The sequence below is a fragment of the Cryptomeria japonica genome, chromosome 8 (assembly GCF_030272615.1).
Source record: "Cryptomeria japonica chromosome 8, Sugi_1.0, whole genome shotgun sequence".
NCBI classification, from domain to species: domain Eukaryota; kingdom Viridiplantae; phylum Streptophyta; class Pinopsida; order Cupressales; family Cupressaceae; genus Cryptomeria; species Cryptomeria japonica.
Window position 1 is genome coordinate 399,177,102 of NC_081412.1, and position 16,718 is coordinate 399,193,819.

Genomic DNA, 16,718 nt, shown 5'->3' on the forward strand with positions numbered 1-16,718 from the left:
TTGATTTTGATTCTGATCAAGAGGAAGAGGAATTCAATGATGAGGACCTGTGCATGGGCATGGGCATGACTCAGTCAAAGATTGCTCAACAATTCTTCGCACTATCCAACTTTTCCAGCTTGGATGATATTCCTTCAACCACCATTGAATCTTCAATATTGGAGTTTCCTGAAGCTATGGAGCAAGAGTTCGTGGAACAACAAATGATGAATTTACCTTCTACGGTGGTCATAATAGATATTCCATCTCTGGTAAGCACTGAATTTATTTCTACTACGACGGTTATAATAGAAATTCCACCTCTGGTTACTACTCAAATTGTTTCCATTGCACCTTCCACTCTCTCCTCTGTGGTCGTAACTGAAGAAGGGTTAGCATCAGCAGTTGTTGCTACATCAACAGGTATATCACTGGATACTTTAGCATTGATATCAATAACAACATCTATAACTGCTGCCAGTTCAAGCCTGTATGCTCCTGAAATACCAAGTGAGACTCAATAAGAAGCTACTACTCCACTGGCCAATCCTAAATTACCACCTTGGATGGAGGTAGTAGCACCTAAGAGGAAGACATAGGTGATTTCGCCTGATGAGTTTGAATTTGAGTAGTTGGTTCCTCCGAAGCCCAAGGGAACAAAGAAGCTGAAGACTGTTTCCCATGTGTTAGTAGTCCCAACCTCTAAAAGGAAGTATGTTGAGGTCATGGTGCCATCATCGGATAAGAATAAAGATGATATACAACCTGAGTATTACATCATGCAAATCGTAGATCTTGGGGAGGAGACGCATGAGAGTGTTAAGTTGGATTCTCAGACGACTTTAAACTCTTTGTTACAGAGACTTAACCAAGAGAGGGATGAGAAGAATGAATTAAAACACAAATGTGAACAATTAACTATTGTTCTTCTGAAAGTTACCCAATCCTCCCAGGAAGTTGAGCCCATAGGATCCTCAATGGACACTGAAGCTCTTAATAAAATTGAACAGGTAGGAGCCAAGGGCCGAGTGGATTGCACGACTGAAGTCAGAAGGGTATCATCTCCTAAGTTCAACAGTTGGGTTATTGATGGATTTTGAAGTGATCCAAAGTCAGATGCAAAGTGTCAAAACTTCATTATCTCAGGAGATTGAAAATATTGAGAAAAGTACAATCCTTTGGAGCAAAATGGAGGACTTCAGAATTGACGTCCTCGTTGAAAATAAAGTGGTTCCTTCAAGGGAAAAATATATCCAAATCTTGTCGCTATTGTCTTACAAGAAAGAGACAATAAGGTTGATGATAGTAGAGCTCGATCGAGATCAGAAGGAAGGTGATGATGAGATTGATCTCATTTATGCCAGGATTGTTGACCTTCCTTGTTATCTGTATGATGACAATCATAATCTTGTTACTAGTGATGCCATCACACAAGAATTTTTGTCCTTAATGGATCACTGCACGAGACATGACTTCTCACTTGGTGCATTCGATAAGTTACTAGAGATCCAAGTCAGTTTTGAGGTCCTTGCATCCATGCTGAAGGACGGGAATAAGAAATATGTAGAGGCTGAGGATACAATCTCCTATGTTCGTGTGATCATAGATTCTACCCAGATGTCGAACCAAGTAGAGATGGAGGCCATCTTGACTAAGTTCGAGGAATTCCACAAATCCAACGAGGAGGAGAAAAATGAATAGTGTCCCTTTTTGACATTTTCTTTTCATGTAGTTGCATTGTTAGATGTTGCAAGTTTTCTCGTAGTTGCATATTTTCTTTTTGCTGTAGATGTAGTCAAGTGGGACTGTGCAGTTGAATTAGTCAATTGTGCCCACATTTTTCTCCACTTTTATTATATATAAGGGGAACCCTCATTTGTATATTGGATCTTGGATTATGCTAAGCAAAACTCTACTAAATTTTTGCCTCAACTAAGACTTTGAGCTTTGTTGTAAAAATTTGATCAAGCAAAATAAGAAAGCGATTTTATTTGATCCCAAACTTTGTGTTGTGTTTAAAAAGAGTTGCTTATATGAGTTGATGTTCTTACATTCATGACTTATATGTGTTCTTGAATTTCTTGATATAGGAAGTATTATTAAGTGGATTTAAGAGCTCTTGAATTGTGAAAGTTGACTTTGTGCTCCTTGAATATTTGAGAAATTTTCTATTGTTAAGTGATTGGTAGTAGGCTTTATATTGCTACCATTGCTTGTAGTTTTTAGGATTAAGGAATTATACTTGAAGACTTTGAGCTGCAAGTTGAATTCCTTATCATTGTGATAAATAGTTTAGTTAGTGTTATATTCAAGAAAGACTTTGTGCTTCTTGTTTATAATATCTTGATATAGTTTGTTGGATAAATTTGTTAATTTATTAAGTACCGAAGTGATAGGGAATTTGTAACAAAGTGAAGGGAGAATACATTAACTCTGAAAAAAGAGAGTTATATGCCCAACACTAACCCACAGATTTTAATTTCGTATTAATTAGAGAAGAGATTTCAAAGGGAACCTCCCTTTGACGAGAGGAGAGATTAATTTCTCAACATAGCTGTGAGTGAATCATATATTTTTTCATTGGTACACTAGTGACAAAATATTCACCCAACACAATAAACATGCAAATTCTATTAGTGTCTCAACCATCTTCTCTAATTGAATTGTGGCTAGATCTATTGGGTTTACTTTCCTCTTTTAAATGTTAGGTTGATCTTGTGTAATTGGTGGTTTTACTATCCTAATTGGTTTTACTTGACTCTACAACTCTAGGGTAACCGATCAAACCCTAAAAGATTACTTATCTCAATGATCTTGACAATGATGTCAACTTTGACCTCCTTTTGTGTCTGCGTCCCTCTCCTTGATGATACTCTTCCTCCCTTCACTAAAGGTGATTAAATCTCCTACATCCACCTAGACATATGAAGGTAATTAGACATAGTCTTTTTACCATACCATGTATCCATATAACAAAACGTTATTTGCTATAATTTATGTCATTTATTCTATTAATCTATCAACATATGTTTTCAATAACTTTCAATAACTTCAAATAACATCACCACATCTTTATTTATGCAATTTAAGAAAATATATGAAAATTTCATGAAAGAGGGGTGCGACACAAATTATCCAACCTTAACTAACTACCCTTGTGGTTGCTTTCATATAAATTCCCACAAAACTACCAAGTAGTATTACGTAAAACTATGTGACTAGCACTATGGGACTACAAACCATTGACCCCACATTTAATATTGGGTACTAAGTTTTCACTTTAATACCCCTTGGGCGGACAACACCGGCCCAAGACTGTATGGTCCCTATCTACATAAATGCATTTAGGAATACAATTCATGTAACATACAACACATAAAGTAGCCACAAAAATGTTAACTCCTAGTGATGCACACCCATATAGGTTACCCTAAGTGCACCACATAGATAATAATAAATAATACATTATAAATAGTATAATACCTAATTCCAAACAATACCTTGGGAAAACTCTCAAGAGAAAAAAACGTAGCCTCTAAAACCATCCATCACTCATGTATTATTCACTAATGAAGTCATTACAATACATCTTCAGAATCCTCCATGAACACTTTTGAAACACGAGCTCTCTACAATCACTCTATGTGAACAAGCATGCAATACACATCCCATGCAATGCCTCAAACCCTCACAAATGCCAAATAAGAGATGCTCCTATCCCCTTAGCCCAAAATGACCAACTAGCCAACCTTGGACAATAAGGATTTTGTAGAAACAAGCTCACATACAAGCACCAAGTGGTATTACATAAAACCATGAGATTACAAAACCCTTGACCCCTACTTCAATATTGGGTACTTTATTAAATAACTTTCCCAAATATTAAATAAATATAACTACAACTTACATACAACACATAAAATAGCCCCCAAAATGTTAACTCCTAGTGATGCACACACTTCTAGGTCCCCCTAGGTGCACCACACATATAACAATAAATTAAACATTACAAACATTATACAAGGTGGACAACACCTAATTCCTAACACTACGTAGGGATCCTCCTACTAGAAATTTGATAAGTAAAAGTCTAAAATGACAAAACATGAAAAGGAACACAAAATGGAAAGAAAAGACATAAAATTCAAGATAAATATGAACATGCAAAAATCTAAAAATAAAAACTCTTCTTGACTCAAAAAGTCTTTTGAAGTACCAAAATCCTTGGTCATTCTCCAAGGTAAATCAAAAGTAAATAATTACAAAAGAAAAACATGAAAGGAAAAAAGGGGTCCTTATTTTGCTAAGGCAAAATGAGGCATGTCTAAGTTACAACACTTATATTGGGGGGTAGCATTCCTTCCCACACATTACCTTGAGACTACTTTCCTATATTTATGATAGCTTTAGAGAAATATTGCCTCATCTCGATTATTATGTGCTCATGCTCTTGGATGTCACATTGGGGGCATATGATCATCCTATCTCTCTTTGTATCTACACAAGTGTTCTTGGACATTAAGGGCCACATCACCATTTTCATTTTCCCATGCTACATGCAACCTTATAATTCGAGATGCATCTCCAACCCACACGATCTTCATGACTTATAATTATAGACAGGTTACTTGCTCATTATACACAACACACTTATTACAATTATTACTTTACAAGAGTTGCATGGTTACATTTACATTTCAGTTAATATTTGCCCCTCCTCTCCCAATTACATGAGACATCTATTATCACCATCATTCTTATTATTAAGCTTTTAGGTAATGAAAGATGCTACACATAGATTCACCATTATGTCTAGATGAAGATTTACCATATAGGGTGGTAGGCTTTGATATGTCCTATAACAACATGCCATATTAACTTTATATAGGCATAATTTTCTAACCCTAACCCTTCTCATTTGCATGCTTTTTGATTTCCTAGATAGTTAAGCAAGCTTGTATTTTATGTCTATTTCATCTATGAGACATAAGACAATGAACACATGATGATATTGTGTGGGGTCCATTACTTTATATGGACTTGATATCCTTTTTAAGTCTAATACTTTATTTTTATGCATACTTGTCATTGGTTAATTAATTTGAGTTGCATGATCATTTAAGGATTCACATGCACCCCAAAGTGGTGGTAATAATAGTGAAATTTGTATACCCATGCCAATTCCCATATATTCTTGGCCCATTTTGAGAGAATGCCTTGATCTAATTACATATTGATAAATGACACAATCTTGTCTGAACTTGAGCTTCTTCCCTAATCCTTCTCCTATCTATATTTACACACATTCCCACATATCTAACCATACCTACATGTACTCCCATATATTTTAGATTTGTTGCATACTCGACATTTGAACATTCATTTCCCACCTTAATATTATTACATTCCCTTATCTGGGTCAAATTCTAGGCCCAAGATTGATCTCAAACACATATATTTGACCTCTAGTTTCTAAATTTCAAATTCAAATCTTGGCAGACGCTCACCCATTTCTTGTTCATCATTAGTCAAATTAGTACACATATGGTGTGACTCATTGCCATGGACTTGTATTTAAAGGCATTCAATGCACATTCATTTATCAATCAAGCACATCAAGCATTTGTTGAATGATCATTCATATAAAAGGAGCATTTATTACAAGAGTACTTTGATCGTTGCACTAAAAGAAACAAAGAATAATCATTTATGACATTTGCAACCTTGCTTGTTGCTCACCGATCTTTATCATGATCACAAAGCTAGTCTATGTGTAACTTGTAGGATTACATCCATGGACCAAATAATAGTTCCACACCTATAAAAACAACCTAGAATTTTCTACTCAACTAAAAAATAATCACAATTTTATATAGAATACAAGACAAAGGTTAAATGAAGACTTGCTATTTATATGTTCTAGAACAACAATTTTAATACCTATATCATAAATATCTTCAATAACATTTTTATAACTATATATCATTATCCATCACATTAATTTCTTAAATTGATATTAACTTTAGTTTATCTAATACTCCAACTTAGCATTAATTTTGAAGAGGTTGAATTATATGCATTTTATTTGATTAGCGTATATTAATCCTAGCAAAAGGTTTTATTTCCCTTGCACATATTTTTTCAAATTAAACCTTATCCTTTTGCATATAGCACAGGTTACATACTATAGTTAACTCTGCATAACTCTGAACTATATGGTTTTGCCCATTTAGCTATCACCAAAGGAGATGTGAGTGCGGGGCGAACTGTTACAAGGAAGGCAACTCGAAACAAAAATGTTGGCCATGGCGAGTCCCTGTTCTACTGCATCCACACCCTGCACTCGAAGATTAAATTCATCCCTGTCAATTTCGAAACTACCCACATGTTCTTTATCTCACATTTCCCCAAAATTCAAATCTTTCGCAGAAAGGGAAATTCATGTCACGAGAGACAGGATAGCAACAAAAGCATCCCAAAGCTTAATAAAAACAATGCAAGCACCAGGCGTCGAAGACGATTACATTCCTGAAGAGTACCGCAAGATATTTGAAGAAATCGAAAAGCTTGGCCCTGTAAGTTGAATCTGATTTTCCCTTCCAAATTTCTGTACTTCTTTGCTTTTAACTGCTTATTTTGCAATTTTTTTGTGATTTTAATTGTATTCTAAGAACGATAGAAAATGTTTTTGGTGATTTCATTTGTGGTTATTGCACACGATACAAACCCAGTTCTTGTCGGAGCTTTAAATGGCTTGCAGTTCTTCTCTTATTTCTGCTATCTGAGAAAACTAAATATGTTTGGCTGAGCCAATGGAATAATTGTTTGTTTTTAAGGATAGACAGATGGATAAATTAGTTCCAGACTTTCTTGAAGAAAAGTACTGTTTATTCGAATCTAATGAACTAGAGAATTACCAATGTTTTATCAGATTATCGATCTCCAATGGATGCAGAATGCCAGATTATTTCTTTTGGTTGCCTTTATGATTGTACATTGCTTTTCTGTGTAGGTTATCTCGAAGAAAACTTGGTATCCAAAGGCAGCTGATCATGAAAATATCAAAAAAACGTGGTATATTGTTGATGCCACTGACAAAGTCCTTGGAAGGCTAGCTTCAACCATAGCTATACATATTCGAGGAAAGAATCTACCAACCTATACTCCAAGTGTAGACATGGGAGCATATGTTGTCGTGGTATGTGTCAGCATGTGTGCTTTTCAGTGCCAATAATTACACCATAAATACTTTCATTGAATAATAATTAGAAATATAAGAGGTACCTTGGAGGTAAAGGTTGCAGCATTCTTTTTTACTATCAAGTTTCATTGCCTAGTCTCTTACTTTTTGTGAATTTTTAAAGGCAGCTAGTTTTCTAAAGAATCAAAGCATTTTCTTGCTTACAATTACAATCATGTTTCTTTTCTTGTTATAGTATGTCATTAGGTTTATGGAATGATTCATTTGTTAGTGTACTTCCTTTTCTTTTTCTAATGTGTCTGTATATTTGTATGCAAATATCAAAGAAAAAATTGTAGATCTTATTACATCCTCATGATGGATCACAGGATGTGATCTAAAATGTTAATGCAAAATTCTGTAGACATTTTTTTCTAGAAGCTTCTACTCAATTTCATGAACTGTGGAAACTGTATGTCCTAACAGTATATCTTCTATGAGTTCATTGTGAACTCTCTTTACAAAAGAAAAAGTATCTCCATTTTGATATTGTTAAATGTTTTTAAAGCTGTGCTTTTTTTCCAAAATTGGTCAATGAGGTTTTACTGTCTCTTTGGTCCGTGGGATACAAATGGATGCTTGGTCCCCTAGCACTCATGGTGTGCAGTTTCCTTTCACTGCATTAGTCTTCAGGAGTATACCCATGGTTTCTAGTGGAATTGAAGTTTGGGTTTCATCGTGGTAATGCTCCGTCTTTACCACCTAGTCATGTCTACTGGACTTAAAATCATGTAAACATTATGTTAAATAGTATTTTGTAATAACATCCTGGTTTTGTGAAATGGGATAACAAATGCAAAGCTTCCATCTGGTATAACATTCACTCTTCTATGTAGTAAATGGCATTATATTTTAGCTTACTTTATTTTTTCTTATTCATTTTTAACGGAAGATGTAATGTGAAAAGGCCAGGTCTGATTAATCGTGAATATGTAGGTTAGGTTGGTTTGGGTCTACTAAGGGAGCCTTGATATGAAAATGAAGTAAATTGAGTAAATGGTGAGAGGGGAAATCTCCATTAGCAAATGAGCTCACTCAAATGCATTTAATAAGGGTAACATTTGAAAATGGAACCTCATATTTTTTCTAGGTGTAATCCAATATTCGTGTCACATTTGCTTCTACTACAGTCAGATAGATTTGGTAGTGTGCATTAACTTCTCTACTTACTTTGGTCAACTTGGCTTCTCCCATATATTCACTAACTTGAGGTTAGGATTGGGTGTTGTTTGGCTATTAACTTTTGGAAGAGAAGAAATTATTTGATGCAGACGCTGTGGGGAGTTCTATGATAATTGACAATCTACAGTCATGGAAACCATTTAGCTGGAGATGAAGGCAAGGAAACTGGTTGTAGTGGTTTGAGAGTATGCGTCCCTCTTTCTTTTGTTGCCATCAATAAAAAACCCTTGGTTGGATTAGTTTCAGAAAGGTAAATTGCTTGTCTAGCAGAAAGGTTCTTATTCAGGCATTCTTAAGCACAATGCTTTCTCATTGGCATTTCTGTGGCATTAATCTGTTTGAAGGCAGAGGGATAATGTTAAATCTTGTGACTTAGGTAATTGAGTAGTGGAAACTAGAGTCACTGATAACACTACTGAATGCTTATGTTTGCAATATATTGAATCCATAAAATTTCTGTTTCATAGCTTATCAGTTTATATCTTGTGGCCAAGAGCCTATTTAGTTTATTGCAAATATATTAATATCTTATTGATATCTCTAGTGGAAATAAATTATTCTGAATCATATTAGCTTGGTTATGGCATATAATTTTCATTAGAATGGCACATAACAGTTGCAAATGAATAATTAGATTGAGAGCTTGATATTTTTTGTGTCAAATTTTATGGAGAGATTTGCCCCTTTGTAGGTGATGGAAGTTGGGCAATGACAAAGTGGTATCTGAGTGTGGTTTGTAGCTACACACCTTTAGGATGGAATTATTTTGGTATCTTCTATGTCTATGCTTGGTTGCATTATTGGGCATAGCTTGCTTTATAAATTTCTAGCCAGTTTTTTGGGCCAAGAACTCAAAGTCTTAAGTTGATTCATGCTGACCTGCATATGAGACAATGTAGTGTTAAAATATTCAAGAAAAGAATTTCTCTGTATGCACTGGTTGAAAATTTCTAGGTGTTCATGACCCCGCTGTAGCAATATTTTTAGGGTCTAGGATGTTGATTTTCTGGATAGGATTTCAAAGCTAGAATTTTACCATGTTTTGGTGGGCTTTTTTGTGCCTATGTTCATTGTCATTTTTGGAGTTAGCGGGTTATATGGAGGTTTGAGAAGTTGTGCTCCTCAGTAAATCTCAAAGCTATCATAAGAAAAGACACTATACCACTGTAGAATTTCATCATTTGGTGTTTGATTTTTTGGGATTGTGATTTTAGTAGTTAATGCTCTTCCAAAAACAGTTCCCAAAACCCCTGTAAGTTGAATTACAAATGTATTGAATTTGGAATGTGTTTTTACTTTAGATATCAGCATCCATATTTTTGTTCAATATTCAATACCGGATGAGTATTTGTTGATTTCTGATGATTGAATTTGTGACAATTTATGAAGTAATGAACAATGAACCTTGAAAATCACTAGTAAATTGTTTATTGCTATCAAGGTAAAAAATACTTTTTCTCTATTGGAAGGAGGACACTCGTGCTTCCTCCACCCAGAGTGTCAATGCTATCACAAACCCCCATGATATCAATGCCCATTTATATCATTCTGGCTAACATCAATCACAGCTTGCAAGGACTCTCCAAGGCTCTAGAGGCAAAATATGAAGAATAAGCTGCTCAACAAAGATGCATTAACTTGCTTGTAACTAATGTGCAATGCTTTAAGGGACAACAAGATGGCAATTCAAAATTGGTTAAATAAACGAGTGGACTGCCAATAGCTTCTGCAAAAGAGCTACCAAAATCTCCTATGATGATTGAATCTGTAACAAATTCACACAGAAGCAGTTATCAGAAACACAAACGCTATACAATTTTGCAGACGCGCGTAAAGCCGACACAGACGCGGTTCCAGAACACAGACGCGGCTCCTGGACACAGACGCGCCTGAAAACTCCACAAATGCGACTAGGGAACATAGGCGCGACCTCGGAATCTACAGAAAAATAAAATACTGTCGAGGACACAGACGCGATTCCAGATGTCGCAGATGCGGTAGAAAATAAAAAACGCGATCCGAAAGTACGCAGACGCGAAAATATCAAAATGTTGTCGGAAATGTTAGATCTGCAACTTCAAAACACAAAATTTGCAACAAAAGATGTTAAATGCAAAAGGGACAAGAGTCCCACCGGGCGTGCCAAAATGTATATGGTGAAAATGGAAACAACAATATTGAAAGACTAAATGAATTCAACCACAAAACCCCAGCCTAACAACAACAAAGATCCACCATAACATATGAAGATTACCTAAGACAATGCAAATCGAATGAAATCACAAAGATTATACCATCACATGTCCAAAAGGGTTTGAATCTCCATTCTTCCTATCTCCATTGATCTTGTTTGATATATTTGCTCTCAGATTTTATGTGCACAAGAGCTCAACAAAGAATGAAAATGTGGTTGCAAGTAGGATCGCATATGAAAGTGCAAAAGGCGTAGTGTAGTCGATTGTGCAATTGAGTTAGGGTTTGATAATGAAGGAAGCATCTCCTTATATAGAAGACACTATATGAAATGGAGGGATAAGATTGAGAGATGTAAAAGATAAATGGTCGGCTATGATTAAAGGGTAGGTAAAGAAAATAAGAAAATAATGAAAAGGTAGGTAGTGTATGAATTAAGGGATGAATGACATGTGTCATAGGTAGAAAAGGATAATGAATTAATTAAATAAATAAAAATTTATTTAATTAATAGAAGAAGTGGGATCAATTAAATAAATAAGATATTTATTTAATTTAAAAAAAAGATAATTTAAATAAATAAATGTATTTATTTAAATGAGAAATAAGGCTAGAAAAGGATAAATGAATTAATTAAATAAATAAGGATTTATTTAATTAATAGAAGAATTAGGCTTAGATAATTAAATAAATAAAGATATTTATTTAATATTTATTTAATTAGACATGACAATTTTAGGTGTGTACAGAATTTATTGAGTAACTCCTGACCAATGATAAAGATAGAAGAGAGCTTGCTAAAGTGATACAGCACAAGAAGCAACAGGTTGCTCTAAACTAGTCACCACTGCAAGAACCTCACTTTGCCTAACTACCCTCTGCCCTTGCAGAAATGGAATGTCAATCCCAGGGCTCCAATTGAAGAGGCTTCTGGTTGAAACAAGAGCTCTTCCCTGTATGATGGAAGATACTCCAGTTCTTGAAATCCTCAAAGGCAAAGCAGCAATGTTCTCATGTCCACCTGGTAAACTAAAAATATGTAGCCCTTCACTTCTATATTTAGAAGAAACAATAAATGAAAATATGTAGCCCTTCACATCTATATTTATAAGAAACAATATATGAAAAATCAGTACTCTTAAATCCAATATATGAAAAATCATTACTCTTAGAGTCTTAAGTCTGTATAGACGTGTTGTCTGTTGTCTTGGCTGTGCTCTTTAGTTTCTAGTCCCTTGTTATGGCCCTGTTGTTATCTACCTGGGAATTTTGCTTCTGTGCTCAAGTATTATAATTCTTTTTTATCAAAAAATAAAAATCATTGAACTGGTTTGCAACGTTGCTTTTTCAAAGTTTCTTGTTCTTATTCATAATTTTTAGCATTTATGCATATAGGGAGCCTGCCATATTTGCACTTGATTTACGCTTGCAGTTGATGTGCATGTGCACCCATGTGCAACTTAGTTTAGGATTTTGGCACAGTTCTCAATGGTGCAATTAATCTGTGTGAACTATTTTCACAAACCTGACTCGAGAAAATTAATTAATTTTCAGTCCTAGTTCAACCATGGCAGTCCAAATAACAAGTAACCATGAGCAAGGTTTCATTACAAATGCCTGGGCCTTTATCATACCAACAGTGAATGATTTTTGAACATTATCACAGCTAAAAATCTATTTGATTTTTATAAGACAGGAGCAAAGTCAACTGGCAAGCTTACTGCTAGACTAAATTGTGTTATACTGTACATATTGAAATATGGGAAAAACCCTTCACCATATAAATATTAAGTAAAAAACTGCTAAAATAGAAGGTAAAAAAATTTGAATGACATGGGTAGGTTTTGAAACGAATAAATCTGACTGCATATCAAAAAACTTGAATGATATAATCATAAATGAGACAAAAACGTACCATTTGTAATCTTTTTAAAATTTTCTACTTACCATCAAAATTTTCTTATGGTTAAAAGCTATACTTCTGATTTCAATAGTTTGTAGCCACTTTTTTCTTTCCCCTTTTCAGGAGACCTTGTCTTTACATCTTGTAGAGAAAATGTTGCAGAACCCCTCTGGACTTCGTCTGTACCGCTGTGGAACAATATAATGTCCTATTTCAGCTCAGTGGATTTTGTTGTAGATGATTGGGGATGTATTGCTATATGACTTTGGTCTACATGCTTTATTAAATTGCTTCTAGTTTTCATTATAGACACTTCCCTTATTCTTTTCACATATTCATTTCTGATGTGGTTTAAACCTCTATTCTAGTTTGATAATATTTCCTTCCCTTAAATGGTACCATTTCTCCAAATTCCTTTCATTTATGAAGTAGCGATATTTTGAACATGATATTAGTCTGTAGAATGGAAATTGTTAATCTGTTATTTGTCAACAAAAATGTTGTTTATTGTGAATGTAAACTCTCTTTACAGATTAATTGTTTCTGATTTCCTTTCTAATCCAATTCAGTACTTTTAATTTGAAGTTTTGGTCATCAAGAGTGCATTATGCAAGTATTATAATCATAGTTTGTTATATTTTAATAACTTCCCAAGTACTTTCAAGTTTATTTGGTATTCTCTGGTCTATAATAGCCATGAATTTCTGTGTTTACTGCTTACAGTATCAACATGCGTTATTAAACATCAGAGGTAAACCATTATAATTTCTTGAATGTTTGCATATTAATGGTTATGAAAATGCAATGCTAACAGGTGAATGCAGAAAATGTAGCTGTTACAGGAAATAAGAGGAATCAAAAGGTGTATAAGAGGTACTCGGGTAGACCTGGTGGGTTAAAGGAGGAAACCTTTGATTGCCTGCAAAAGAGAATTCCAGAGCGTATTATTGAACATGCAGTCAGGGGCATGCTTCCTAAAGGACGTGTATGTCTTGATTCTTTTTCATTGTTTTTGACTTTTTTATACATTCTTTTTGAAGTGGAGACCATAAACTAACTAAACACGAAAAATTTCTGAACAATTCTTATGTTGGAGGTGTTTCTCAAATTGTATGGAAATTCAGGACTTCTCTAGAATCTTCTAAGTTTTAAAGTCCTAAAATCTTCTGAAGACAAAGAAGAGGTTACAGTAGTTGCAATTAATTTTTAGCAATACGAAATTTATACATGTTTCAAATTCTTCTGATTCCTCTTACAAAATATCATAGGACTGGCCTTTCTAACCTGAAACCACATGACAGAAAAGCATATGTTATAGTGCCTTTAAAACACAACGAAATCTGAAGAAAACTAGGGTTAAGTGACCCCTCAGCTGACACATGTACACAAGTCACCACAGCAGGAAAAGAGCCTCGGCTATCCCAAGCCCTTTGGTTGATCACAACTCCCCAAGGTAGGTATACATTTGTTTCTTGCCATTCAATGTATTAACCCCCAACAGCAGCAAGGTCTTCTCTCATAAATTATAACATAAACATCCAGGGTTGTATGAAACATTAGTAAATGCTAGAAATGCTGAGGTTTAGAATATGATGGGGACATTGACCTCATAACAATGATTTCAAGGTTAGCTGAGCTAGTTGGTCTTGGGCTGCCTTCAAGGTTGGCATATCAATGCTATGATTGGCTAGGCAATGTGGTGCTCTGTTACCTTAATGAAAGCAGTACACGCATTGAAAAGCCATCAAAGTTCCTGGACAAATTGCTGGCTTCACTTAGGACCCCATTCACTAGCCAATCTGGATAATTTCCTCAAAGCGTGGTTTGTATAATCACCTGAGAGTTGTTTTTGCCACCTACTGGCTGCATAACTGACTTTATGCCTAGTTCTGCAATTTAGATGTACTACATGGAAGTATTTATAGAGTTGTCCATCAATTGGTTGATTATATGTTTGCTCCTTAAACCTGGGATCTGTGTCCATTGGAGTTGGAATTTACTTGCAATCCTACATGTTGATCTTTGCTACAAGTTTTGTGCATTCTTGGACTACAAGAAAAGTGTCATGATACTTTTATTATGTTTAATACCCTAGTAGTGATGAAGAAGCTATATGTCAAAGTCTTGTAATTACTGATTTTTGAGTTCATTAATAAGATGTAGGGCACTAGCATTGACAATTACATCATTGGCATGAGATGTGGCATTCAAAATGCCTCTATCAGCAGATTTGATAGAAAAATTATGATATGAAAGATTAATAGTGAAGCCATGTTACACAAAGTGCTTATCAGCTGTGGCACATAGTTTGCTGAATTTTGTGAATGAAATTCAAATTTGGGCAAACTTCAAACATTTCCATAAAATTTGTTGATATTTTTCTTGATGTTTGTATGGAAATGCAGACATGGTTTTGATTAAAAAATATTTTCAGAAAGCTTTTTTTAGGGTTTTGAAACACAGATTTTAGGGTTTTTGACTATTTTTTTCTATAAACCTTTGCTCAACTTCACTATAAACACAGAAGAGTGAGTTTGACTCCTAAAAATGATGGGAGCTGATTGTTTGAGAGTGGCACGGAAAAAGATGAGCTGCATTTCTGCTGCGCCATGTGACTTCAATCTTTCTGCACATGACTCCATTCTTTTTGGCATTGTGGATATATTACATATATTTTAAAATAAATAAATTTATATAAGGCAAATTAAATGCCGATTTTTTTTTTCCGAATTTTTACCCTTGCTGAACTTCATCCAAATTTATGGTTGCCGAACTCGAATTTGAATTCGAACCTTGTGACTTAGCTCATCAATACAAGTATATCGGTACAGGGTGCATGACTCCATATAATGCATATTATTTTTATTGACATTGTGCTGAGACTCAATATTTATATCTGACCGATGGAATGTGGGCCTTTTCAACACTGACAAATTGGTGTGATATTCACATTTTCTTCTTTGTGGGTCGAGGTTCACATAAGCTTCTTGTTTTTCCTCTTGTTCCTTTCAATCTGATCTAAATTTTCTCAAATTCCTGGATACAATCTCAGCATTTGTATAGGTTACAGTGTTGTCCATAATAAGAGTCGTCAAATGATTCACTGTCATTATTAGACTTACTAAAATGTTTGTTTACAGACATGACACTTATCTTGGAAAGGTATTATATCCCACCTTCGCCTCTGTCCATATTTAAATATTACCTGTTTTAATCTCTGTTTTACAGATTTAGCCCTAGGATTGAAATGAGTAAACCCCATATTCAAAGTACACTAGTGGATTCTGTGGTGCTCTCTATCTACAGTTATGTGACAATGTATTACTATTAATCATTTATTTAATTGCTTTTATGAAATGCAATGTAGCCTTTATGTTACATACGTTTATTATGTTTTTTTTGTTTTATTTGCAGCTGGGTAGACGACTTTTCACACATTTGAAAGTTTACAAAGGGCCTAATCATCCACATGAGGCTCAACAGCCCATGCCACTGCCAATCATGGACAAGAGAATAATGATAGAGAAGTGAGCAGTATTTAGGCAGATTTACAATTTTCATCCGTCCTATGTATGTGGTTGTATGTTGGCATCTGCTCATGTAAAATTTTTGAAATCAGAGTTTTTGGCAATATTGAACTCTGCAACATGGATAGAAATATCTTTGTAGAAACTAGCTTTAAGAAGCTATGTTCATTTGTTCCAATTTCTTTTTCCTCTTTTGTACTTGTGGCATGGAGATAGCATTGTATTTGGACATTTGGTATTCTAACATCAAATATAGTTCAATCCGATGAGTGTATTTTTGAGGTTCTTAATGATTAGAAGTCTATGACGTCTGCATGTAACTGCATATTCAGGAGCAGTAGTAATCACTGTTGATAAATGGAAATGTATATACACTATTGTGTCTTGTTAACTGAAAAGAAATCCCAAGTGCTATGGAGACAAGATTTTAAATTTAATAAAGTTCCCGTCTGAAATGAAGAAAGAGCATGATGTATTAGGTCTCTGACTCAAATCAAACTGCATTGTGTTCTGATACAGCCTGATTTGTGACTAACTTAATGTAGGATTAGTAAATATTCTTGCTACACAAATGGCCAAGTATTTTTGCTGGTTCCTTAGATTGCACACATACACATAATGCACGTATCAATTCTTGTAACAGTCGGCAACTATTCAAAAAGTTAGTCCACCCACTTATGTAGATATTGTTTAA

General features: G+C 34.7%; 1 protein-coding gene across 1 annotated transcript; it reads left to right on the top strand.

Moving 5' to 3' along the window:
• Positions 1–6,115: 6,115 nt before the first annotated feature.
• On the top strand, positions 6,116–16,314 carry LOC131079444 (uncharacterized). The gene is made up of 4 exons (XM_058017399.2): positions 6,116–6,554; positions 6,992–7,177; positions 13,312–13,482; positions 15,912–16,314. The coding sequence occupies exons 1-4, from the start codon at positions 6,276–6,278 to the stop codon at positions 16,026–16,028; spliced, it is 753 nt and encodes a 250-aa protein (XP_057873382.2). The 5' UTR covers positions 6,116–6,275; the 3' UTR covers positions 16,029–16,314.
• Positions 16,315–16,718: the final 404 nt, after the last annotated feature.

Bases quoted from the DNA above. Each gene is read 5' to 3' on its own strand.
- LOC131079444 (XM_058017399.2), top strand. From the start codon at position 6,276: ATGTTGGCCATGGCGAGTCCCTGTTCTACTGCATCCACACCCTGCACT. The intron at 6,555-6,991 runs GTAAGTTGAATC...TTTTCTGTGTAG, and splicing joins AAATCGAAAAGCTTGGCCCT to GTTATCTCGAAGAAAACTTG. The intron at 13,483-15,911 runs GTATGTCTTGAT...TTTTATTTGCAG, and splicing joins GCATGCTTCCTAAAGGACGT to CTGGGTAGACGACTTTTCAC.